This window comes from Tyto alba, unplaced genomic scaffold (genome assembly GCF_018691265.1).
Source record: "Tyto alba isolate M040663 unplaced genomic scaffold, T.alba_DEE_v4.0 Super-Scaffold_2, whole genome shotgun sequence".
In the NCBI taxonomy this organism is placed as follows: domain Eukaryota; kingdom Metazoa; phylum Chordata; class Aves; order Strigiformes; family Tytonidae; genus Tyto; species Tyto alba.
In genome coordinates this window covers 51,545,687-51,573,115 of record NW_024881282.1, presented here as the reverse complement: position 1 = coordinate 51,573,115, position 27,429 = coordinate 51,545,687, and the positions used below count along the sequence as shown (strand labels likewise).

At 38.1% G+C, this 27,429-nt stretch overlaps 1 protein-coding gene across 2 annotated transcripts in view; it reads left to right on the top strand.

The window, feature by feature from the left end:
• NUP107 (nucleoporin 107) overlaps positions 1-27,429 on the top strand; it is a 31,970-nt gene continuing 4,541 nt past the window's right edge. Inside the window, exons 1-21 of one of the 2 annotated variants that reach the window (XM_042792792.1) lie at positions 1-83; positions 871-956; positions 2,712-2,801; positions 8,333-8,448; positions 10,388-10,523; positions 11,061-11,164; positions 13,053-13,180; positions 13,511-13,559; positions 14,737-14,808; positions 15,305-15,393; positions 16,315-16,393; positions 17,350-17,463; positions 19,649-19,739; positions 20,889-20,965; positions 21,513-21,572; positions 22,470-22,615; positions 22,722-22,770; positions 23,900-23,969; positions 24,413-24,531; positions 25,974-26,012; positions 26,375-26,525. In XM_042792792.1, the coding sequence (XP_042648726.1) occupies positions 76-83; positions 871-956; positions 2,712-2,801; positions 8,333-8,448; positions 10,388-10,523; positions 11,061-11,164; positions 13,053-13,180; positions 13,511-13,559; positions 14,737-14,808; positions 15,305-15,393; positions 16,315-16,393; positions 17,350-17,463; positions 19,649-19,739; positions 20,889-20,965; positions 21,513-21,572; positions 22,470-22,615; positions 22,722-22,770; positions 23,900-23,969; positions 24,413-24,531; positions 25,974-26,012; positions 26,375-26,525 (1,873 nt within the window). In that variant the 5' untranslated portion in view covers positions 1-75. Of the gene's footprint in view, positions 84-870; positions 957-2,711; positions 2,802-8,075; positions 8,190-8,332; positions 8,449-10,387; positions 10,524-11,060; positions 11,165-13,052; positions 13,181-13,510; positions 13,560-14,736; positions 14,809-15,304; positions 15,394-16,314; positions 16,394-17,349; positions 17,464-19,648; positions 19,740-20,888; positions 20,966-21,512; positions 21,573-22,469; positions 22,616-22,721; positions 22,771-23,899; positions 23,970-24,412; positions 24,532-25,973; positions 26,013-26,374; positions 26,526-27,429 lie in introns of those variants that run through there. The other variant, XM_042792793.1, reaches the window with a different exon arrangement.

Genomic DNA, 27,429 nt, shown 5'->3' with positions numbered 1-27,429 from the left:
GACGCCGGCCCCGCTCCTTCCGGGCCGGCGCTGGCGGAGGCGGGAACGCTGGAGCCCGGGCTGTGCCGGGCCGCCATGGAGAGGTGGGTGAGGCGGGTGTGTGTGAGGGGGGGTGTGTGTCCCGTGTCCCGGGGGGAGTGCGGGCCTCCCGCGGGTGGGACGTGGCGTAGCCCCAGCCCCGTGGAGCGGCCGCGGGGGGAGCGAGGAGCGGTGCGGGTTGGCAAACGCGCTGAGGCTGGAACGGCTTCTGAGGGGGTATCGGAGGCCTTTCTGTCGCCCCAGAGTTTTAAATCTGTTCTCTCGCTTCTGCGTTGGATTTAGAGATTGAATGGGAGTTGTTAATTAGGCGGGAATCAAGGAGCCGGGCCTGTGCGGGGGTGTGCTACAGACAGGCCTGCTTCGGCAGCCACGACTGCGGCCTTCGCAGCTCAGCCCCAGCTTCTTTGCACTTTAATAATTGTGAACGACCTTTTTTCCCCTTTTGGAAGGTGCGTGGACTTTCTCAATCTGTGGTGATTTTGTGTATCTGAAGGAAAACAAAAAAAAATAGTGAAATCATGTTATTCTTTCAGTTTAATTTTTCAGTTCAAAATTTAATTTCGTGCTATTGCATGTCCTACTAGACTTTTTTAATAAGAAAATGTCTGTTGTGGTGTAGAAGGGCCAAAGTATGGGTTTTCAGACAAACTCGTTTCACTGAGCTAATGAGCAATACTAGATGCTCTGTAGAGGAAACAGGGCATCAGTGCTCGAATTAGAAGTGACTTTAAGTTTCCCAGTAGTGGAGTTATTTGAAGCAATAAAAAAATCTTTTTCTGTGTTCTGTTTGGATTCACTTGCTTACTTTGTATCTATGTTGCTGTTGTCTAGAAATGGTTTTGGAGACATGCCATCCCCCTGTGATATAGAGACGGCCAGACTGGGACGGAAGCAAAGCTCTCAGAAAAGAGTTTCTAGTATCCTTTTTCTGTTAAGACTTTTTATCTTCTCTTCGACCATGGCTTGCTGTGTTCACAAGGTGCATGTATTTTTACTGCTGCTTTGATCCTGAGCATGTTGAAAATGGTTTTCAAATACTCAGCAAGTTACTCTTTGTTTTGTACCCATTTAAAGTGAGGATTATATAAATACAATGTGAAATTTTTATCTTATCTGTGGGGTATTCCACAGTCAAAATTTTGCTTTTGAACTGCCTCATGTTTTCCCCTTCTGTAGTTGTTTTCTGTGTGGTATTTTCATGCATTGAGGAGGATGAAAGTTCAAAACCAAAACTCTGACTGCGGTATCTTTTTCAATATTGCAATAGGGAGGGATACTAATGATTGACTGAAAGTGTGAATAGGAAATCTGGATGATGAGTTTCATTTAGAAAAATCCTGCTTTTTCAGCAACATGGTACATTACTTGGACTTTACAGAAGAACTTAAGGGTAAGCCAAAAGATGTAATTCTTTGCCTTTTCACAGAATAGTATTTCCTCTGAAGGGAGTTTTCTTTCTCCCCTCCTTTTCCCCCCATTGTAGTCTCAAACCATGGCAAAGCTGTCATAGTGATGGCTCAGAACGGATTATTCAGTAGACTTCAGGGAAAGTAAGAGATTGTTGAAATGCTTGTATGGTCAGCTCTTGACTACATTTAGACTAATTATTTTTGTTGTGGGTCAAATATGATTGCACAGATGTTGCATTGCCTGTCTTCTAAACTTGCTCTGTCACATTTGTGTAGCGTAGTGTTTTACAGTTTTTCATGGGCTTACGAACTCCGGTTGACGTCAGCCTGGAGAACTATGTGAGCCATAGCTGAGTCCATCTCTGAATTTTTGAAAAAAATAAGTTTTCTTCATTCCATTATATATTAATTTTATGGGTTTATGCTCTTTTGCACGTATCAAGGTATTGTGATCATTCAGTGTACCATAACTTTCCATCCACATTAATAGCAAGAGGAGTGCACAGACATAGATTTATATTTTCACAACGTTTCCCCCCCTACTTATTTACAATAAGAAAAAAAAAATACTGTGCAATTTGACAGCTAATATAATGGTATTTTTCTAGTTACGATAGCAAAGTAATCCAATACATTCACTCATCCTTCTGGTTTTTGCAAGCAGAATAAAACTACTGAGATATTTGTCCTGATTATATTCTCCCTAAGAATCGTGATGTTCTTGGACACTGATATAACACAGAATACTGAAACTTTTGCTCAACTACTTCTTAGTAAACCTTAGAGCATTGAAACTAGTTGCTGACAGGAAGAAGCAAAGTAGAGTAACAGAGACTATTTTTGTTAAAGTCACCAGCACCCTGGAACTGAGAGAAAGAGAACTTTTATAAAATGCATTCAGTCTCAGATTTTCTTGTTATGGTTTATGTAGCATAAAGCAGCTTCTCGTGGGGCAAAAGTGTTCTCTTTGATCTGAGCAGTTACGAAGAGTGAGGACTCACAGACCTGTTGTGCTCAGGCTTCTGAACTTTATTTTGCGGTGTCCCTTTTAGCCCTCCGGCTTTTAAGCTTCTGGTAAAACATTTTGTGACCTAACTTTGGCTTATGAATAGGACTTTCTGCCTTAGTCTGAAAGACAGGATGTGCAATCTTCATAACATTTGAGCTACAGCAAAATATTTTTCCTTTCCGAGTATTCACGATCATTTTGAATAGAGCCGAAAGCATGTTAGGAGAGTGTTTCTTAACTTGTTTATTAATCAGTTCTTACATCCCTGGATGACACTATTGGAAACATGACGCCCAGAGGACAGTTGATTTCCCGAACTCCTAGTTCACTGCTTCGCCAGCCAGGTAAGACTACTTTATTTCTTTAGTATTTAGTTAAAAGAACAAAACACTTGGACTTCCTAATTGATAACAATTCACAACAAGAAAGATGTGGTCATTCTGCAATGGGTCCAGTGAAGGGCCACAAAGTTGATTAGGGGGTTGGAGCATCCGACACATGAGGAGAAGCTGAGAAGAGCTGGAATTGTTTAGCCTGGAAAAGAGAAGGCTTGGGAGGATCTTGTCAATGTGTATAAATATCTGATGGGAGTAAAAAGACAACCAGGCTCTTCTTGGTGGTGCCCAGTGAAAAGACAAGAGGCAATAGCCACATCAGGATATACAGGAAATTCTGCTTAAACATAAGAAAAAACTTATTTTACTCTAAGGGTGATTGAATGCTACAACTGATTGCCCAGACAGTCTGTGCAGTCTCTGTTCTTGGAGATAGCCAAAATTGACTGGAAAGGGTCCTGAACACTAGTTGACGCTTCTTTGGGCCAGAGGGATTGGAGCTGGTGATCTCCAGATGTTCCTTCAACATCAACTACTTGGTGATTCTGTGATTTTTGAAGTTAAATGCCTTTATCAATATGGGAAGAAAAAAAAAATCTAGTTGCAGTCAGCATATATGTTATATATTTATGCTATTGATGAATGCCAATGGATTTTTGCCTTCTGGTTTTCAGAGTGTGAGCTTCATTTTCTTTGTTTGGCACAGGAGTATGTCCAGTATCATTTCGGTTTCTCTCAAGTACCATGTTGAAACTCATTCTACCTTACTACTCGGCAGTCTGGTTTGTTGTATTTCCTTCATTTTCACAATCTTTTTTTTTGTTTTGTTTTGCAATATCTTTTAATTCTTCAGGATTGTCTGTCATCTAGTGTTTCTTCAGGTATTTTTCCATCCCTGTTTTTGTGGCAGGTTAATTCTGTTGCCAGCGTTTGTATCAGGTGTATTTATTGGTTGCATCAGTAAATTATTTCCCTCTCCACTAGCAGGAGAAGTTAGGTGTCACACCTCACAGAAAGGCTGCGGAACCACACATGGTGGCTCGGGTCAGGTTGCCCTGAAACCTCCCAGTCTCAATCCCTGTGTTCTCCGTCAGCTGACAAACCTATTAGGAGTGTGTTGAGGGGGGTATTCCCAAAATGGCACTGCTGCAAGGATGGTTCCAGAGAGACTGATTCTTCATGATTTCTCAGGGTTCCTGGCAAGTTCTGGGTAGTCCTTGCTTGTTCTTGTTTAGTGTAATGTTGAGTGGCTTCTGTTTGGGTGGCCATCGGCAAAGTCAAATGCTGTTAGTATCAGCCGCCTTCTTGAGCACAAGCTACTTGTGTGTCAGCATTGACAGCTCTCACAGTGAAACTGCAAGTTGTTCTTAGTGTTGACTTGACACTAAACATACTGTGAAAAGGGCTACAATCCTCTTAGAGCCTTCCTCGGTGGTTGTGGGTGAAGTGAAGAAATATGCCCATTCCTTACATTTCCATGCCATCACCAGAGCTTATCTCCCCTTTACTTGTCACAGTCTCATCCTGCAGTCTTTATTTTGTCATCACTCAGGCATTTCTATAAGGGATTCGTCTTTTTTGTCATTGTCTAACCAGTGTGTTTTCCCTCAAGCTTCAAGAGGATGGTTGCACCTTCTGCTGCTCCATATCGTCCTTTCAGAGGATGAGTGGATTTTATCCTCCTTTCAGAGGATGGGTGGATTTCATGGAGATGGGTGATGTGTTAGTTATTTTAAGAGAGAAGCATTGTGTGTCATACTGTGATGGTCAGAGAGCACTTCAAAATCAAGTAGCAATATTTCTCACTTCAAATTAGAACATGTGGATACCATCTTGACCATTGTCTTCAGTGAAGATCTTTATTTCAGTTAGTGTGTTGATCAAACAGCTTTGCCATGATTCTGTCACTATGAAGTTTCTGTTTTGTCTGTTTTCAGAAAGCTCAACAGTACAGAATTTCAGTAAGAGGTAGTATACAGTTTGCTTTTGCAGCAGCTGGCCCCAAACCATGTAGAGAGTTGATGTCAGGTGAAAGTAGAGTTCACAGGTGTAGAGCACTACTCTGATCAAGAAGGTTTAATGTTAAGCAGTTCTGTTCATTTGTATGGCCATTCAGCATAGAGATGTAACATCAGATGTTACTAGACAGCTTATACTCTGTAAACCTACTATGTAACAGACTTTGGAAGAAGACTTTCTGATTTCTGAATAATGATTCTTTCTTCAGACTTTCCTAAACACAGCTGACAGTTATCCACATTTGTGGCTGTGATTTGTAATAAGCTTTCTTCAGGCAGTATTAGGACAGGCAGTCCTTACAAAAGGTTTGCTATTTGATGTTCCTGTATGTCCTGGGTTGAGTGAGTGGTGGAGTTTTTTTGGTGGCAGGGGAGGGGGCTATCGGGGCGGCCCCCTGTGAGAAGCTTGCCGAAGCTCCCACAGCTCCAAGTCAGCTCCACCTCTGCACCAAGGCTGAGCCAATCAGCTGCGCCTCTGTGATAAAGTATTTAAGAAGGGACGTGGTGATGGGCAGTGGGACTTGTGAGGAGGAGTCGCTGCAGCTGCGTGAACACCAAGGTCAGTGGAGGAACGGAGGAAGAAAGGAGGGGGGAGGTGTGCTGGAGCAGAGACCCCCCTGTATCCTGTGGTGAGACGGCAGGGCGGCCCCCCCCTGCCACCCATGAACATCTATGATGGAGCAGACATTGATTTATGGCCTGTGGCTTCTGCTCTGATGATCAAGGTTCTGTGCCTGAAGAAGGCCGGGGTCTCATGGGAAAAGGCAGCCCCGCTGCTGTAATTCAGCGCTGGGAGGATTGCAGCATGCGGGGGAGTCCCACGCCGGAGCAGCTCGGGAAGGGCTGCAGCCGTGGGAGGGAATCCAGTCAGAGAAAGTTAGTGACCCATCACGGAGCAGTGTGGGGAACGCTGCGGCCCATGGGAGGACTGTCTCCTGTGAGAGGGGGACCACGATGGAGCAGGAGGAACAAGTTCCAGAAGCTCCCCCCACTGAAGATGGAGAAAGTGGCTGCACTGACTGCACCCCCCATTCCCTGCCCCTGTGCCACTGGGGGAGGAGGTAGAGATATCGGGAGCAGAGCTGAGCCCGGAAAGAAGGGAGGGGTGGGGGAAGGTGTTCTCAAGATGTGGCAATGCTTCTCACTGTCCTACTCTGTTACGTGTTGTTAGTGTCTGTAATAAATGTATGTTCTTTTTTTTCTTCCCCTAACGAGTCTGCCTTTTGCTCATGACCATAAAGGGGGATTTTTCCCCATCCCAGTCCTATCTCGAGCCCCATTCCTGGCTCTCTGTCCCTTCTCATTGCCGGAGGGGAAGGGAGAGAGAGTGGCTGCGTGGTGGTTGGCTGCCAACCAGGCTCAAACCATGACACTGAACTATTTAATCCATAGACTTCTGCACTTCTGTATTACAACTCTGAATTTCTCCTTGGCATCCTGGCTTTCTTCTGTTTTACCTCTGCCACTGCATCATAGAGATTTTCTGAGAGTGACAAGTGTAATGTGCTGCATAGGCTAGAGCTACTTCTCTTTCAAACTGTCAGAAGATTCTGCAACAAAGCAAGCACTGCCCTTTTCACTCCTGTTTCTGTTCCTTTTGTATAGTCCCATCCCTGCAATGGAACATTTAAAGTGTTCTTACGAAGTGCAACCATTATCTCCTCTCCTGAGGACAAGGTTTTTTGCTTCCTTTGATGTCAGTTGCTCCTAATTGTGCATTTGGGGGTATTAGAAACTGTACTTTAGCATTATTCAACATAGTTCTTTCCTGCCACCCTGTAAATTTCTAACTTTTGATTGTATTGTATCATATGGATAAGGGGGGTTATAGCAGTTATTTTCTGGTACCATGGAGAAGAGGAGAAGGATGACCCATTAACAATTTAAGTGCTTTGATCTGCAACTTCAGTTAGACTGTTAATGTTAGTAGCCATAATTCTAGTTCTACAGGTTGAAAATTGATTTGTCTTTGATTTTCAGTATGCCAGACTTTCATGTCTCAAGTGTTTAGGGAAAATTTATTTGTGGTGATTCAAGATATGTGCTAATACAAGGACGTAAACCTTGGGACAGAAACCTTCGGTTCTTCAGCTTTCTTGATCTGTGTGAACCTGATTCATGGGAGATTAAATCTACCTAGTAATACAAAGACTTCTAGGGTCCCTGTACTTGTTTGCAATGACCTTTCCCCCTTATGATTTGAGGGTGTCAGAGATGTGACGAGATACATTCTTAGTGATCTTCAGGACTGGGGGCATTCCAAGAGAGTTCTGTTCACCTCAAGCACTGGGGAAAAAAAAAAAAAAAAAAAAATTGCGATAGGCATTTGATCTTCTGCTTCCAAACTGGATGGAGTCTGATGGAGACCTGGGACATGCTCTGTTTTGTGGTTGTATATGCTGTTGTGGGCACCTTTGATGCCTCTGACTCCATCAGTTCTCAAGTCCAAAAGGAAACATTAATGATCTCTATGCTGACTGAAGCTGTCCTGTTATCAAGAACTGCTGTTGAGGGTTGTACAAGCACTTCTGTCTCTAAATTTGTTAATGAAATGTTGGGACTATGTGTCATTCCCACTTTACCACAGTTGACACAACTCCTGATTGCCTGACACTGTCTTGATGCAACCAGTGGTTTTGGGTGGCTTCCCAGGCTGCTTGGGATGGATAAGGGGACCAAAGCAGCTACGGTCCCAATGCAAATTCTGTGGTCTTTGGGCTGTGGGAAGATCTGTTGTGGTGGAGCTTCCCTGTTGCCATAGGATGTGACCTTTATCATCTTGCAAAGCAGCCTCTGTTTTTAACATGGGTCAGATATTCCTGGGAACACTAGCTACTGCACTGATGTGCAAGAATATCTGGAGCAGATGTAGTGCTTAATAGAGCAGACTTGTGGTTGCCTTTTGCTTTAAAGGTTTGGAGAACAATTTTCAAGAAAGAGTGACTGGAGATTTATTGCTATTTATGCTCATCATGTGTATTTACCAATAAACTCTAGTAACTGAAGGTGTGTCACATATTTGGTGCATATATACATTCGTGTTCAACCTGGCTTCAGACTTCTATCTGGAATGCTGCTGGACTTGAGGAGGAACTAAAATGACAATAGATAGGCTTTGTCTTTATGTTTGTATGTGTCCTGCTTGAAAAACTAGGGCTTGAACGTGCTCCAGACTTGGTTAACAGGGTGTTTGTATAACTCTATCATAACTAAGTGTGTAGATTATTAAGTTCCGTTACTGATAATTAACCTCCTTATTTATTAGCACTGTTGGGCCTAAGACTTGTTTTTCTTTTATAATTGGCATTTGTGGGTTTGGTACAAGCCTTCTGATGGAAGGAAAATGAAGACGGACAGAAGAAAGTTACTTCTCCATCAGGTTGGTTTGTCTGTTTCCTGTGTGATAGATCAGAATTTCATATATACCTCTGTCTCTGTTATAAGATTTCCTTTGGAGCTCCTTGATAGAGCATAGTGGCCTTAAATACTTTTTCCTTTCAGAAAAGGCTCTTTTTCTTTCAGTAACTGCATTAACTCGAAGCTCCATGAAGGTACCAGATATGTCTGCCATCCTGGGAACAGGAGGAAGATCTCCTCTGATTCTATCAACTCCTGGACGTTTTGACAATCTGTCAATGGTAAGATGGTTAGAGCACCTTTTTCTCTTTTGTTCCTGTGAAACTTATAAGAAACTACAAGTTTATAGAGTTTGGGTGTTGTTTGCTCCAAGGACAAACTGTGGGTGGTACAAGCTTGCTAGTACTACCACTGCTGCTTGCTACTAGTATTATTTATTACTGTGGTGTTCTTTGAGGTGACGCGGTGAGATATAATAGAGGGTTTTAAGGACTTGCTAAATACACTGTGTGTGTTAAGATAGTCCTTATAATATTAGGTTGTGACTACAAAAATCCTGACTTTGCTTGTTTACAAATTCTTCAGAGACAGTTGTTCTATGTCAGCAAGTTAAATGTTAGGTTTCATTTGAGTGTTAAAGTTTGGACTTCAAAGAACAAGCTCTTCTGATGACTTTTCAGATTACAGTAGAAGATAATTAACATAATGTTTTTGGAAAAACACTGATTAGAAGAGTTATAAGTAGGGACATTTGAAGTATTTTATCTCCATTTATCTATTATTTATTTATTAAATTAACTCAAAATAAGTTAAGATCTATTTCTGTATATGTATTTTAATTAATTCTCCCTTCTAGTTTCTTTTATAGTTTGATACAGCCCTTTTGTTTGAGTTATCAAGTTCTGGGGCCTAGCTGATCAATACATATTCAGCTCTTAGCAGTGTCACTTTTCCTCTGACTCAGAGCCTCTTGTTACCCTGTAACTGGTGCTCTGTGAGAGGTTAGCATTTAGTGCTCTGACTTGAATCCAGTTTAGATTATCAGGGAGAAACTTGGGACTGGTGGAAGACTTTCACAGGAGGGTGATAGAAAAAGGACTTAAATTATGTCTTGTGGAAATTTACTTGCTGATGGATAAGAACACTCATCAGCCCTTTTTGTATTTCCCACAGAGACCTGATACGATTTTATTGGAACTGAGTTTCTTGTTATTTTTACTCTGCAGTCGGAGTGCTGTAGCATTCTGTTCTGGTTGGCTGGAGGGCAATAATGGCAGAGAGAAATCAGGCAAGAGAAATACTGTGGGTAGAAACTGGGGCATAAAAGGAAGAATAATAGCTATATGTCCACAGGTTTTGGATATGCTTGAGAGACTACTACAGCAATGTCATTTGGTTCCCTGTTTGTACTTGTTTGGGTGAGACCATTTTAAGAGTCTGGAAAAATAATCAACTAGTAGCATATCTCTGGGTCTTTGTATAGCATTAATTATTGCTGAGAAAGCAATTGCTGTCATGGAAACAGCTCTAGGAAGCTGTCTTGTCAGTGCAATATATGTACAGTCTGGGTTTTTCTTGGCCATTTTGCTGCTCTGATGTCAGATGTGTTATCAAATACCTCCCTTGAAATAGCCCTCACAAAGTATAGGTGCGTCTTTATTTCCCCCCTTAATATTCTGATACTTGCTGTTATTTTAAACATGTATTGCTTCATCCAATCAGATGGTTTTGAGCAGTTCACCAAGTAAGTTGAAAGACTGCTAAATGGTTCTGATTCAAATTTTAACTATTTTGCTTAACTTTTCACAGCTTCTTTACAACCTAGTCATTGTTATTCTGTCTCTTTTTACTTTGAACAACAAAATGCTAAGTAAACATTTAGCATAATAGAATATGAAAATTTAGTGTGATTTATTTGGTTTAGGATGAAAAGTGATACATGGTGCTTTAAAGTAGACTGTCTTACTAGATTAGCTTCTACTTCAGTTATTTCCTGAAAAAAATAATCTTGAGAATTTCCTTTTTCCGGATTAAAATTTATCTTTTCAGAGTTGTTTGTTAAAGGCATAGTTGTGCCTAATCTAAAGGCAGTTATTTCACTATTAGTTTTTTAGGATTACTCTATTGATACTGTTCATACAGAAGGAAAAAACTTGGAGCTAGGCTTATAATAGTCTGAGATTGCTATTCATTTTCCTTATGTTCTTTTTGTGCTTTTAGTTGGATGAAAGTAGCTGGACAATGACACTCTCACCTCAGCAGACAGGAATGTTTGTAAATCTAGACATGTCCAATATGACAGAAGATGTCACTATGAGCGCTGTACTGTTGCGCGAGGATGATCCTGGGGAAGCTGGTGAGACAATTGTAGTTTTCATAATAGTTGACCACACTTGTTTATTGTGGGATATAAATATATATGTTCTTTTTTTTTCTCTGTATTATTCTGCTGCTATTTCTTTGTCAAAAACAGTGTCTTTTAAAAAATTCAGAAAGTTAATTTCTTCCAGTTACTGGGCTTTTGGGAGTTTGTGTCGTCTTTGGAACCTGATGGCACAATTGGGATGCTCTGGTGATGCAAGACACAAACTGCATCAGTTTTCTGGAGATACGCAGATGCATTTGTTGTTAAAACTTTCACAGATGACAGGTTTACAGCAGAAGCTTTATAATTTTTTTACTTACCTCACAGCTTCTATGCATCTTACTATCTTAGCTGATAAGTTCTTTAAGTTCTTCTGACTTTACAGGCTATCATACCATCATTGTCCTCATTTAGAGTTACAAAAGGAGAGATGCCGTGTCATAAGAAGGATTTTTTTTTTTTTAGTCTGTTTTTTTTTACCAAGTTGTGTCTGATTAATGTGTCTGTTTCTTCTTAAATCTGTTCTAGCTACTATGAGCATGTATTCAGATTTTCTGCATTCCTTCCTGAAACATACATCAACTACCATTTTTGATCTTGTGGATGAATATGAAAGTATTTGTAACAGTCAGGTAAGTAGTTTGCTTGCTTTTTTATTTACGTTATTTTACAGTCCCTTCCCAAAGTAGTATTTCTGTTTTAATTTAAACTGAGAAATCACAGTGCTTAACATAGATACTTTAAAACTTCCAGCTGGTTGCAGTCTAATGAGTCACTGAACACTAGCATTGAATAGCATCTCTCTTTCCTCATGCAGTACTTTGGCACAGCAATACCCATTGTTTAGCTTGCTGAATACTAAAAATGTCATCTGGCTGCCCTTCCACTACAAGTGTCAAGTGACAATAAACATGAGCAGATGTATAGATTTATAGTTTTTTGTTAGCAATAAAAAACTGGATTAAAGTGTACTTATTTCTTTCTGGTATAAATAAATAAAATAGTTTTAGTATGATGCTTTAAGAGTTTTCTGCTACATTACTAACAAGCTGGCAGTAGAGGTCTCAACATTAGCTTTAAGATGTCTGCTTTTAAACACAGTTTTTTATTTGATTGGCTGTTCACTGACAGTTCAGGATCAGCAGGGATTGACAGTTTGAAATGAAGAAATTATGATGCTTCTATCAATCAGTGTTGATCACAAAAGAGAGGTGGGCAGATAATTTTTTTAAGAGACGTCACACCTGTGTCTGTGTTAAGAAAATGAGTTCTTGGTAGGAGGTTGCTAGTCCTGTTTTGTGCAAATTTGTTGTTGGGGCTCAGTTGGAGAATGCTGAGGTCTTTAATGACGTATGTACTGCAGTTGTGTTCCCAAACGGGAAGCAGACAAGAGAAGGAAAATAAATGTGAACTTGATTATTGTGTGAGATGGTGGAACTTCCAAGCTGAAATGGAAAAGAAAGCCTCTTCCATTCCTGCGGTTTGAGGATATGGATACCATCTACAAGATTGTGGAATATAGAGTGATTGTTTTAAGCCATGTGGAACTAGGGGGAGTTGACTGTATGTTGCCAAGGACCTACAAAGGTAGAGTGAAGGAAGCTGCTCCAAGGATTGGCTTTGATGTTGCTGATGGGTCTTGGGATGGGTGTGGAGGGACAGCTCAGAGCTCTGATGCTGCCTTTCAGCTGTACCCTGAGACCAGCTCAGCTGCTCCTAGCAGCTGTGAACCCTTTATATTTTCTGGGAGGTAATAGAAGGGAACTGGAGATCATGCTCCTCTCTCACATTACGATGGTACACTTCATTCTTTTCTCCAAATCTGTTGTTCACCTTGCACTTGAAAATGGATTAATATATTGATGCCTGACAAATTGAGTACTCCTAAAATGTAAGAGTTTGGAGCTGTTCTCAGAAGCAGTAGAAGCTCTGGAACTAGCTTCTGATGAAGCAGACTTTATTGTCTAAGGCTTCTTCATAATAAATAAAGGAAAAGATAATATAATTTATTTTCAGTGATACCGTAAATTATGTGGTAATCAGTTTGGGTTTCCTCATTTAACAGAGCTAGAAAGGGAAGGGTACCTTTCAGGCACTGATAAATGCTGTCACTAATACTAGGAGGGCTGACTTTGATATTGATGTATATGGGGAAAAAAAAAATTGGGGGATTTTGGTGGTTTGTTTTTCATTTGTTTTGTTTTCCTTGATTGCCTTGTCTTCCTCCCAGTCTTTTGGTGCTTTTTAATTGATCGACATAAGCTGTTTTTATCCTGGGTTTATACAATGGATTGCAAAACAAAGCTACTCTCTTGATTTATGGTTTCTAGACTGTGTTAATATTTTAATTAATAATTAAGGGAATTTATGGTATGGAGTATCATATACCTATTTTGAAGAGTTGATAATCAAACATGATTGTTGAAAGCATTCAGGATAACGAAAAGATTGCTGTAATGGCTTAGGAAAAAAAATAAAATGATGGGTACTCTTAACTGTGTATAAATTTATTTACCTCAGGTGAATATACTAGGGAAAATAGTTTATCGGGCAACTCCTGGACAGCAAAAGTTTTCAAAAACGGCCAGTGTCTTGTGGCTTCTCAAGCAAGAGATGGTAACTTGGAGACTGTTGTCGTCACTTTACAGGTAATTCCTTTGAAAACCACATTATGTTTTTGCTCTGAGATTATTTTCATGAATATATTTTTTTTATGCATTTATAAATATGTTGTGAAGCAATTAAGTACCTATTAGTAATCTCTTCGTGGAACTAGGTGCTGATGTATGTGTCTATTTATTATCTATTTACAGAAATGAAAGTTGTAAATGGGCCTATTCTTATTAGCTTTGCAACTTCTAGTGTTTTTTTAAAAAGGACATTTTTGTAAAGGTATTTTTAAGCGCTTTCACTTATGCATTCTGCTGAATTCTCTCAGCTTTATTTTAATCATTAACATTTTGCACTTTTATTTCTAGGGACAGAATACAGTCTGCACTGGAAGATGAAACTTCATTTGATATCACAGTAAGCCTGGACTTTTGGAGGGGGGTTGGTTAAGTGATATAGTAAGCTAAGTGCTTGTATTTTATTTTTACAGTCTCAGTATTTCAGCCACTCAAAATTCAAAGATGAAAGAATGTAAACAAAAAATGAGACTGATTTTTATCAAGACAAATATATGAAATAATTGTGAAAAGTGAATTTAAATACTCAGTTCTAAAGAGAAAATGGTAGTGTAAAACACAATGTAAACTATACTTTGTTTTATTTCCTTAAGTATTCCACATACACGTGGAAATCCACTAGAAATAGCTATTTGTTTCTTTTTAAAAGCTGCATCAGTAGCTGTAATATTCCCATAGGTCAGAGGTAATCTTGTTTTCCCTAAAAGAAAAACACGTGGTCTCAAGCTGTCTAGCCCTTGCAATCCTGATTCCAATTTATCTCAAGAGAAATAAGAATTTTTTATCATTCTTGTTTCAGCTGTAGTCTTTTTGTCTATGTCAATACAATGTGTCCAGCCTTTGCTGCCAGAATATGCTTAGGAAGACAAAATAATAAGTGACTGCCTTTGTAAAATTTATGATCACAGTTGCTTTTTTCCGAGTCATAAAATAGCTTCCTCTAGGATTCCGACTGCTAAGTTGCCACTTAAATTAAACACTGTTGTGCCAAGAACTCGTATCCTTCTATCTGAGTTTTTTAGGAAAATGCATCTTCTGTTCTCTTTTGGTTGCAAGTCTAATGAAAGCTAAATTAATACAGGAGAACAGATAGAAGGATCAGGGTTCTGGGACTGGATGTTTTGTTTTGGCTGTTCTTTTTTTCCACTTGTTCATGTTAAGGGTGTATATGGTCTTGGAAAAATGGTGTCTTTTTTATGTATACAGTAATAAATAGGATTTAGGATAGTATGAGTGCAGTCAGTGGAATCAATGTATCTGCTGTGTAGAATCTTTCTGCGGTCATACATTTGTGAATTATATTTCGAATCTCACTTTCACAGTTTTTACTGTAACTGGATATAAAAGATCATCCAAATAAATGTATAGTGTCATCCATTTTTTAAAAAGGAGTAGGGGAGACGTAGCATACTGAACTTGTAGAAAGTTTATGAGTTAGTATGTGTCCAGTTTCGTATTCGTGGTTTTGTGGCAAGTTTTCTTTTCCATGAAGTTATAATCAGCTTTTTCTTAAATAGGTTTTAACGACTAGTGAAAAAACGAATGTAGACAACTTGTTTCAGAAAGATTCACTTGTTCGACAAAGCCAGGTATGATGGAAAGTTTTTAAGATGAGAATGAAAGTAGCTGAGTAAACAGTGAAATGTTTGTAACACTAGTGCTCTATGCACTTTTTAAAGCTGTTTCTAATAGTTATTTTTTTATATTCACTGAAGTGTGTAATTCTTTGTACATGTAAGAATAATGCTTTTTAGTTTCTGAAGATCAGAAATGTTTTTCAGGCTAGTTTGGAGAGGATGGAAAGCTGAGAGCTATTCCCATTTGGAGCATCCGTTACTGTTGATGGTGATTAATGAATATTAAGTAGCACTGTAGTAACTGCAGCATCTAGTGAGAAACAGAGATCAGGCACTTAAACCACCTTCGTATTGGATACTTAAAATGAAAGTGGAATAGTCTTCAGGATGTGTACGCCTTTGGTTACCATGTAGATAACGAGTAGATCCAGAGATGAGAGGAAGATAGTTAAAATATTACTTGTTACATGTTTTTTTTTTTTTTAAATGCAATTTAATTTTATTCCAGCTGGTGGTAGATTGGCTAGAGAGCATTGCCAAGGATGAAATTGGGGACTTCTCCGATAATATTGAGTTTTATGCAAAATCTGTATATTGGTGAGTTCAGACTTTCTTTGATTGTATACATGCTCCCATCAAGTAGGAAGAGTCGCAGGCACAGACACAGAATCACTCTTCAAAAGAGGTGGATTTTTAGAAGTTGTTCAGTTCATTCACTTATTTTCTTTAAATTCTTAGACTTAAAAATTGAGATTTCCCTCTCATCCACTGAAGTTTATCTTCTCAAAAGTTGGTTACTACTTTTGGGAGGCAAGGATGGAAGGAAAACCATCAAAGCAACTTAATTTAATCTTAACGTGGATGCAGATTTGATTTTTCATAGTAAGACACAATAAGAGATGGTCACCTGCTGATCAGCTTGTTGTTTATGCTGGATAAAAGCATTTTTATTATGTGTTTCTCAGGTGGTCACTTCTTTGTCTGGCTTTAATTTTTGCCAGTTTAAGATCGTGTTGTCACTTTGTGTCATTGACTGTTTACCAGAAGTCATTGTTGTCATCTTTATTATCAATGATGGGTTTTATGGCAGAAAAGACCACAGACTACCTTTCATGCTAGATGCCTAGAATAAACCTGCTTTAATGGCCAGTGAATACAGGCTTTTGGAATCATGTGTTCATCCTAAGTTGAATTTCTGTCCTCAACTGACTTTATAGTGAATGGTAATGGGAAGCTTTGCTCATGCAGAAATCAATTCATAGTTGAACACATGAATGATTGAAATAATGGATACTTTTGAAAGAAATCGAAGATACGTGAATTGATTCTAATACTGTTCTACTTGTGAAATGTCACATTTTCATGATAGTAACACAGTCCATTGATAAACCAACCAAACCAAGTGTGTCTCTTCTGTTACCATAATCCATGTAACAAAAATGTCTTTCAATATTTGTGTCTTACTAAAAGATGCTTGCTAAAATAACTTTTTTCTGTAAAACATTTCACTGCTTTCAGGGAGAACACACTACATACCCTGAAGCAGCGACAGTTAAGTACATACATGGGAAGTTCTCGAGCACTGGTAACAGAGTTGGTAAGTATTATTTAAAAATAAGGTTTGGTTTCCAAATAGGTTAAAGAGTGCGTATATGCTATTTTCACAGCCTTCCACCAATTTTTAGGTAGTTGCGCTATACAAAACTAGTTGTACTATCTAAAAATTAGTACAGAAATTGTGAGGCAGGGTACCTCAGGAGTTCCTCCTGGGATACATGGACTTCAGTTTTCTTTCAGCAGTCACTTCCATTCACCAACCCCACCCTCCATCACAAGTACCTGTGGTCTATTTGGTGAAGTAAATGGCTTTATTAGTACTTTTTATGTCTGAAACAAACTCATGTTCCTAACCAGAAAAGCTTATAAAACTGTTTGGAAGACCTTGCGGATAAGGGCGTACTGTCTTTGTACAGTAACTAGTACAATGAAACCAAGTCCTGATGGGCTTCCATGAGAGATGCTATAATAAAAGCTAATAGGAGGGGAGTCAAGGGAAGAAAGGACTGTCCAGTAGAAGGAGATAATGAATTCAGTGGAATCAAAGCAGTTGTAGAAGTTTAATTCAGTTTGTGAGTGATCTGAGGTATTGATTGGCTTGAGAAGATCTGTTTGGATTAAATAGAAGAAAATACAGCTGTAGTGAAAAGCCACCTCAGTTAGAGGTGGAGAAACGGACTGATAGATAGACAGGCAGAAGGGGAAAGGCTGTTTGAAGGTGAGAAGAGGTGGAAGATGGGAAGTTTGGGGCAAGAAACAAGGTGGTGGAGTAAATAAAGAAATTGCAATGGCTCCTTCTGATAGGAACAGTGACAGAAAACGAATAAAAGAACTGAGAGAGGACAAACGGGGACGTGTCATACTAGATATTGCATGGGTTGTACAGATTGTTGTGCCAACATGAAAAAGTGACTCCAAGTTATAAAATGGGGCACAAAATCATCAGAAGAGGCATACTAGCATTGTGTGGATGGGTGGTGACTTTTTTCCTTGCAGGATCCAGATGCTCCTATCAGACAGAAACTGCCACTTGATGATTTGGACCGCGAAGATGATGTGAGGTTACTGAAGTATCTCTTCACTCTCATCAGAGCAGGAATGACAGAGGAGGTGAGCTGCAAAAAGTTGCAGTATATTCTTGGTTAACTAGTGTAACTTATTTTAAATCTTACTATTAAAGCTAATGAAAAGTTGTGTACTAAAATGTCTGTTTAAATTTGGCTTGTAGTGATTTAATTTTCAATTTATTATCAGTACTGACAGTGATGAACTGCTAAATTACTATTTTAATAAAATCTTGCATTTAGTTAAGTAATTTTGGGTGTAGAATCGATGTTATAGAAGAAATGTTGCATCTTTGGGGTTTTTGTTTGTTTGACAATATTTTTTTGCTGTAGTGTCTTGATACTAAATACTGCCAGACAAACATACAGACTGTTTCAGAGAACTTCCTAATTGCATCTCTAATTATCAGTGGATTATACAGGCTTCCTTCTAGACATATTAGAGTGGAACACTCTTGCAATTTTAACGAGACAGAGAGGTTTGATCTATGCTTTTCTTAGAAATAATATTAAATTAAAAAAACTTTACTTGCTCTACTCCTCTAACGTCCCCTTGGGTATATGATCTGAGTGGAGATGAGGGAGAGTCAGGCCTATTTTTATCACGTTGTTGTGCAAACAGTTTTAATGGCACATTTGGAGGTGTGCCCCAGAACTGAGAACTGGGGACCAGTGCACAAGCTCCACAGGCTCATACTGCCATCAGAAGAAACGTCGTTATTTACAGTGGTTACTCTTATTAGTTGAAATAACTTTTCTTTCTTGCTTTCTGCATTTTGTTTTCTTGCCTTTATTTTGGCAGGGTCTTCATCAGTGAAAACTTTGATAGGCTTTATCTGAGTATTCTAGAAAGCATGTTTTTATCCTCCATTAACTCCTCATATGAGTCTGCTTGTTCCCCCACCTTAGAGAATATATGATGTGTATACGGTGCATTAATCCTCATCTGAGTAACATCTAGGCAGTTTCTGTCCTAAAGCTGTTGTGAATAATGATTCCTACTTGTGAAGTGGCTTTCGTGATTTAATCATGTAAATACTTGTATTGTGGTGTTGCCTGAAGGTCTTAGCTGGAAACTGATTCCCTTATACCAGGCTCTACGTATATATAATGACATTTGAGCAATTGGGGGGGGGGGGAAAAGGACTTGAGATTCTTGTGGCCAAAACCTTAGACTTAGCAATATAGTTACTTGCTAGTTTTCCATTCCAATATGATGCACATCTATTAATTTTCTGATAAAATGCGCACATGAGCATATTGCTGCAGGGCAATATGAATATAAATTTACAGCATCAGTTGTTCTGCAATCACTGCTGTGTTGTCCCTACTGTCTGATAAACATGAATTGGGTTATTCACTACAGAAAGAGTAAGTTAAAGTACTCTGAGTTTACTCTGAACTAAGAAGGAACCTCTGTTCATTTGCGGTACAATAGGTAGTACACATCAAGTAAGCTAGAACAAACAACTTGCTTGTCTATTCTTTAAATTTACTGCTTGCCACCATTCCCAAAATGGCTGAATGTCTGCAGCCTGCCAGTGTGAAAAGAATAGTTTGGCTAAACAAACCAAGGCTGCATATTGCAATTTCTCTCACTGTTCATACTGTTTTGTCAGTCCTGGAACAGTACCAGTCAGACTAATTAGATAATCTTCAACTGACTTCTTTTAAAAAAAAAAAAAAAAAAAAAAAAAGTAGGGGTGTAGGATTAGAAGAAATGTAGGCAAGCTTTTTTTGTAGTTTCTGTTCTACTTTCCATAGTATTCAAAATAGCTTTGAATTAAACCTGTGTGTGCTAGTGGATAGACTATTGAATGTAATTATGGGAAAGGTGGGGTTGCTGTTGTTAGAAGCGTGGGGGGGGTTTGAAAGTCTAAGTCAGCTGCGTGAAGGGATGGATTACACATCTAATAAGCAACAAGATGCCACCTTAAACTAAATTTATCAGAAAGATATAAAGCAGCTGTTTAAGCTAGCAAAGAGGAGACTAGAATATTTCTCACATTGCTATACTGACTGAAAAATTAAAATGTTCAGTGAAAACCACTGATGAAGTTTTATTTACTTTGAAATCTTTCAGTTGTTTTGAGTTGAAGATTCTTTGTGCTTATTTTTGTGTAGAATCTCTACACAAATTAACTACTACAATAATGTTCAAATTTTTAAAGGAGAAGCTGGTGGGTTTCCTACCTTGAAGTCTGTTGCTGAGAAAATCCATTGTTTTTCAGGCCCAGCGCTTATGCAAACGATGTGGTCAGGCCTGGAGAGCTGCAACTTTGGAAGGATGGAAATTGTATCATGATCCTAACATAAATGGAGGTACCTACTTCTGAGTGCATTTGTGACAGATGTAAAAATAGGACTTTCTCTTAATATCTGTCTGTGACAAAGAGTAATAGCTTTCTTTTCACCTTAAGAGCCCTTTCTGTATCTAAAATATTTTACCATGTCTATCGAACGTGTAAAAACTAGTATGAAATTATTTTAGTTGAAGATGTGAGTTCACTGAATCCACTTAACATGCTAAAGTCCCTTTCTTTTTGAAAATCAAGTGTAATCACTAGGAAATACATGTCTCAGAGTTCCAGGCAGGTCTTCTACACCTCCCTGTAATATCTCAGTCTGTATTTTCTCCATATCCGACTCGTGCCACCTAGCAAACATTTTGTTGGTTACAGACTCAAAGAAGGACTCCCTATCCAGCTTCCAAAAGGTATAGTAGGACTGGAGCTCAGCAAACATAAATGCAAGAAAAATAGATGCTTGTAAAATATTTGAAAATGGTTAAATTACCTTTCTTCCTGGTTCTGGGGTTCCTTGCATGTGGTCCTATTTATAACACAGTACCTTGCTTCTCTTTATGCTCAGGACATTGCAGGATTTAACAAAGGATTTAAGAACGTGACTGAGTGTTGTACGTAGCTGGGTCTGGAAGACATAACGCTTACCTACTTCTCAAATCCTGGTAGCCTGTTACTTCCATCTGCACTCTTCACCAGTGTCCTAGCCTTGTTTTGAGTGTACCTACCTAACCTGCTGTAATGTGGGGTTTAATTCCTTGATGCAAGCCTTCATGCAGATGAATGCAGAATATCAGCACTGAAGCAGTGATTTTTTTTTTTTTTAGAAGGTTTTAATCATTAAAATATAAAAATTCCTTTTCTCCTTAACTGCGTTTTCCAAATGTAAACATATGTTATTGTCAAAACCATTATTTTCTTCAAAGCTAGATCACAGCTAAGCTTTCAAAATGCTGTAACTTTAAGCTATGGTCTTACCAAACTTCCCAGAAAAGCTACCTTATTGTCCAGTCAAAACCATCGAAATACTTTGGGAATTGTTCCAAAGGGATTGAAATTGGGTTAGTAGCAGAAAATAGGTTTTATCTTGTTACTGGTTTCACATTTTTTAATAGCACCTTTTTCTTTCTTTTTTTCTCCCTTTCTTTTAATTATTGTTTGCATGTAGGAAAAGAGCTGGAGCCAGTTCAAGGGAATCCATACAGGTGCATTTGGAAAATAAGTTGTTGGCGTATGGCTGAAGAGGTAGGATAATGCTGATTTGCTTGATTATTAATACATAAATTTGAACATTTCTGAACTCTGTAGTATGATTTTAAGTAAACTTACCCCCTCTGTGTTTGCTGCTTATAGGATTTGCAGTTTCTGTTTCTAAGTGGACTTTGAAATAACGTATAATTCACTTCTCTTGCTACATAATCAGCACCAATTTTTCAGGCTTAGGAAATGTCTGACATTTCTTTTATTTGGTTGAAAGTGAAACTGCTGACACTGACTTTCATCTTGACTTAATTGACTGGGAAAGGAAAAGCATTGCTTTCTTGCCAGGTCAATATAAATTTTTCAGATATGTTACAAGGGGATGCCAGCGAAGGGGAAGTCACTTGCTATTCTTATTGGTTTCTGATGTGTCTTGTGATTTTTTTTTTTTTTTTTTTTTTTTTTTCAGATTTTCTTGGAAACTGTTAGATGGAACTTTTTTTAATGGATTTATCTGTAATAAAATGTAAAGAGACTAGAAAACTTAAATGCTTTGTAATTAAAAGTCATATTTGTTTACTGTTTATTTTAGGAGCAGTTTAACAGATATGAGAGAGCAATCTATGCAGCACTGAGTGGAAACCTCAAACAGGTATGTCAAGCCTCCTAGTTAAGTGGTGTTTGGTAGTTGTGCATTTTCTTTCTTACATGTGACAGTGATATCATCAGAAATACTGCAATTACTGGTTGTTGTACTTTTAAAGTTCTCATAAACAGGACAATAGCAAATATTGCTGCTTTAGTAGCTATGTCGTCTGTAGGATTGACATGCCTTAATTAAATATGCAATAGATTTTTCTTAGTATTGTTCCCGCTGATTTTCAGTACTTACAGAACAGAAGGTACTTACCTTCTTGTGACAAGCAAAGAGACATTTAATTAAATTAAATTTCAGTAATTTCAATAAAATTCAGTAATTCTAAAATTACTGTAAAAGAGAAGTGTTTCATGAAGTGCAGTGTTTTCTCTGGAACTTGTCCCATGTTTGCACTGCTGAAAGAGCCTGGCAAGATTCAGAGAAGAACCGGATACAAAATTCTTTATATCACCACAGCAGTGGTGCTCCCTTCCTACTACCCTCCACTGCTCACTACTGCACTGAGACTTGTGCAACCATGACATAAACCAGTCAGGCAAAGTGATCCTGCTGAATGATGATCGGGCAGAGAAGTGGATAGTCTTCATCTGGACTGGTTTTCTGGAGTGGTACACAAGAGGGGGAATGGTGTCAGAGTAACGCTGCCTCTGAAAGGGGAGGATAGGACAATTTCTGTTGAGTGCCTTTTGTATAAAATAATCCAGCAACTAGAGTATTATTCAGTGAAAGGATTATTTTTGTATCCTGCTTTGTTGAAGGAAAGCCTACTGTTCAAGATGATTATTAGTTTGCTTTGGTGCCTGGAAATCTGATTCTAAATTACAGTTGATGTTCATATTCTGATAGTTCTCCATCTCTTTATAATTTTTGCTCTGGTTTTTTAATACCTAGCTTCTTCCAGTTTGTGATACCTGGGAAGATACAGTTTGGGCATATTTCAGGGTGATGGTGGACACTCTCGTTGAGCAGGAAATACAAACGTCGGTAATAACTGCTGAGGAGATGGAAGAGCTCCCTAGAGATTATTTAGAAACAAAGTAAGTTTGAAGTGAAATTATGCTCCTACACTCAACAAAGGATCCTATATGATCTGTTTGGAATATTCAAGGTAACATTTTTCACCTTTTCTTTCCTACTTTGAAGCTGGACTGCAGAAAAAGTTTTTGAAGAACTTCAGGCAACAGACAAAAAGGTAGATATTACAGTGTTTCTCCTCACTGTTTACCATTTTTAATTATTCACTAGTTAATTCACATACTTTTACTACACTATTTGACGGAATGCTCAAATATGCACAGTGACTGATTTATTTTAGGTTTTCTACCTCTGTAATGTGTAAATTCTCAATTGAAATAGATTTTTATATGTGCTGCCACCTTTTAATGATGAAAAAGGTATATGTTTTGTCTTGCCCCATATCTGCCAAACTATCTGGGTGTGCTAAAGAAACAGCTGACTGTCAAGTGTTGACAGGCAGACAAAGCAGAGAGGGTAAAGCAACCATTTAACACCCAGGCAAAATGTGCAAAGATTGATTACATGCCCTCTTCTTTATAGGTGGCTTGTGTGCATATTTCAAAACAGACCTTTCAAAATTTAAAAGCATATTTGCTTAAACAGACTGTGTTTCTCTGTTACTCTTAACACCCAGGATACTTACTTCATTTAAGATAGAATATGTAACTCCTGTTAATTTTGTAAAGATTAAATCGAAACTACACTTACTTTTATTTGATGGAATAGACACAGAGCATTTATCATAGAGCTAAGACAAAGACACGTTGAAAGACAGCTTCCAGATTGATGCAGTCGGCCACAGATACACCCAGCTGCTTTTGCCTTTCTAGTACAATCCTCACCATATAGCAACTTTTACAGGTGCATTTGAGTTGTATTTCATGCACTAATTCCTCTAGCGGGGAAGAAAAAAAATTATCTCTTCCTCCTCAAGTAAGTTTTGCAGGCCTTTTCTTTAAGGATTTATACACATTGTTGCTGCTTTGTGACTTTGTAGAATCTATTCTCTGTAACATTGTTTATTCTCCTCTTCAGAGCAAAAAGCCCTTAGTCTTGGATCTCTTCCATGAAAGTCTTAACTCCACAGATCTATATTCTGGTTCTTTCTTTCAGTTTGTCAATATTCTTGTAATTTGACATTGAGATAGCAAGTGCCTTTTCTCCTGCTCTTTATGCAGAATACCCTTTGAAATAGGATAGCTTTTTTCCCTAAGGAACTTTTGCTTAATTTATAAGTTTGCTTTCTTTATACATTATGCTATAAGATTTTATTCAAAGTTTGAACTTTCTTTTTCTCTCCCCAGAGGGTTATAGAGGAGAATCAAGAACACTATCACATGATTCAGAAATTCATTATACTGGGAGATGTGGATGGTGAGCTTTTCTCTAAGTGATTTTTAAATGTCAACTGACTACATTATTTTTAGTGACCTTTCCAGAAACTTTTATGTGAATGGATTTTAGAAGCACACAGTAGGCAAACCACCTGAAAGGCAAGCTGCTTCTTTAATCAAGAACTGTAAGGACTTTCTGCAGTTTGACATACAGGGTGGTTTTCAAAGAAGTCATGACATCATGTAAATGTGTCAGAATATATGTGAGATCATTAATATAACTTTTTCTGAGAATTGACAGAATATATACAGCAGATATTTAAGCCAAACAACTAAATCTTTCCAAAACTCTTGATGTTCTGTTTTGTTGGGTTTTTGAGGCTAAATTACATTTGTTGAATAAACATGTAATTTTTGAAATATTTCTTACATGTTTTTTGCCTCACGATACGGCTAATATTGACATTTCCTTGGTGGCTATAGGTTTGATGGAAGAATTCAGCAGATGGCTTTCCAAAGACAGAAACGTGCTCCCAGGACACCTCCTTCGTTTCATGACGCATCTTATTCTGTTTTTCCGCACTTTGGGTCTGCAGACCAAGGTAAGTTCACTCATATTTAATTTGTTGTCATAGCAATAACTAGTCTTGGAAGTAGAAATGCTTGTGTGTAAATACATAAACTACATACCATGACAGTAAATTACTACCAGGCTGATGAGGAGCTGCATGCTTAAATAGTGTATTTGTTGATCTTGGAGCCTAAATGCAACAGTCAAAGTTAGAAAAGAGCATCCTCTTGCCCTCCAGTTCAGCTTGAAAATTATTTTTTGAGGATGATGGATTCTACTCATAAGCCCTTTATTGAGAAGGACCTGACTCAAACTTCAATGTTAGGCTTATTCATAACAGCCAAGATGCTTTGACTATAACCTGATATTGTACACAGTCCTTGGAACCGTACCTATTACTGTAAGTTCATAAAAGCTGAAACTTTCATATTTTCTCAAAATATATACTAAGTATAGCCTACTAGCCTACCTAGCCTGTTTATGCTAAATATGCAGGTGGGTCACATAACTGTAATTACTCTTTTCTGAGGTAATCACAAGTAATTAGAAGCTCTCCTTTTCCACTATTTTAAAATTTAGAAGTGCTTATATATCAGATAAGTTTCTGAATGTAACCTATTTTGGCAAAAGACAAATTTGATAGAGTATGTCTTTTAAGCTAGAGTATGGTAGAACTAGTCATTAGCATATGTGTAACAGAGGGGACAAAAAAGATGCGATTTCCTACATAAATTCCACTGTGGGATTGTGAATAACTGTTGATTACTGCATCTACAATTTTGGAGTATATGAATTTGTTGGAAGATTAACTTGTTCAACCCTCAGTAGACCTCAGAGGGAAGAGGCGGTTGTGCAGGTTTTTATGCTATTCCTTAGTTGATATTTGAGTACAGTTTGTATTAGGTATATGCTTAGATGAAGATCTTTTATTTTATCTACACATATAGAACTAAAATGATAGTTCTTGACAGTAACAAACACTTGAGTCTTAGTTAAAGTGGCCTTAGGGGCTCAGACTATACTTTGGTTGTTTAGTATCGGCTATTACAGATGGGCCAGGTGATAGTTATACTCTGTACATAGGAACATTAGAATTCTCTACAATACAGCAGTGCATATAGCACACTGCAGTAGTCATATGGTTGCTTGACATTTTATTATTTATTAAAAAAATATTATAAAATGGAAAGATTTGAAAAACAATTTTTAAAATAACTTTCCATGTAGACCAAAAACTATGTTATCCAGTTGCTGAAAAAGAAAATCCTTGGAACACCAAAATCTTTGAATTAGAAAACTTTTTTTTTTTAATCGGTCTCCAAGAGAAACATTTCGTCCAGCTGAGCCTGTTTGAATGTGTGGATTACTGAAGCAGGGATAAGAAAATAACCTTTTGTCTGTGTAATAGTGGTAGCCTGTAAACAATCTTTTTTTTTCTTTTTTAAAATTGAATTTATTTTTGTTTGCAATAAGGAGGAAGTTTCTGTTGAAGTCCTAAAGACCTACACTCAGGTAAGGTTTCAAAAATATAGTTTGTTTTCTCTAATGTAATTTTAGATGTGAAGGAGGAAGAAAAGGAGACTTAAGGTTACAGGATGAAGGATCTATGACACAGTTAATGCTCTCTTCTCAAGAGATACATGGAAGCTTGCCTAATACACAGTTTGTGTCAGCAGTGCTTAAATAAGAGACAGCTTTATTGATCCTTGTTTAGAAGCCGAGAAGTGGAATCTTCCTGTATCAGAACAAAGTAATCGGAAATTTGTTACACATTTCTGTTTTTACATAAACATATTTTTACATAAGTGTAAACATATATGTTTACACAGAGGAATATAGCATGTTTCTCTAAATATTTGCTTCTTACTCTGCAGCGGATGATGTCTGAGAAGCACACAGATTTAATAGCATTTTATGTTAGCCACTTGCCGCCAGAGCTAGCTGTTGCTCAGTATGCTTTATTTCTTGAAGATGTTACTGAAAGTGATCAACGCCACCACTGCCTTGAATTAGCAAAAGATGCAGGTGAGGTGCTGATATTCCAACTGTCGTTTAATATCCTGGGTTAATTTGTCTTTCAGTACTCTTTAATGCAAGACCTAGCTACGAAGATGATACTGTTTCCTTCCTGTGTCTCTTCATTTTTCAATTAAATAAAATTCATTTGCTGATTGCTTCTTCAAGTAGGTATATTGTGGTTTTTAACTAACCTGGAATTGCAATTCTTTTTCTGAATTAAACTAAATATCACTTTTGCTTCTGGATTGTGTCCAAGCACAGAAGGAAGTAAGTGCCAGCTGCCTTTCTCAAATATATGCTCTGAAGCTTGACATGATCGTATTATTTCAGGAAGCCAACAATGAAAATACAAACCAGTTTGTGCGTTTAGGAAGGTTATGACTATCTTAATTTTTTTGTCCTATTTATAGTGTTCTTTCTGAGCCATGGTGGGTTACGTGCATTAATTGTAAGCTTCCTTCCAGGCCTATACATCAAACTAAAAGGGACTACAGTGAAGCAGGACATTGTCCATTGTTTGACAATTCCTCTGTGCCACTCAGAATTCACAAAGAAATAGATTTACTGCGGACTTCAGTGTCTAACTTCTCTTCAATCATATTTTTTTTTAGTCTTTTTTTTTTTTTTTTTAAACTTGGCAACGGTTTCGGAAATAAAACATCCTGCTTAAGCATCTGTAAAAGAACTATTCTGAGCTTTTCCTGGTACATTGCTGTCAAATCAGAGTCTTGCCGTCAGAATTGTAGGAATCAGCAGTCTTAGCAAATACATCTATATGCCCATCCCCAGCACAGACTGAAAAACTTGTCTTACTCCTTTTCCCATGTTCGATGGTCTCTGTTATCTCAGATATCATTCTTCTAAAATACCTGCAATAAATTATGTATGTCAAACACTTATTTAGTCTGAC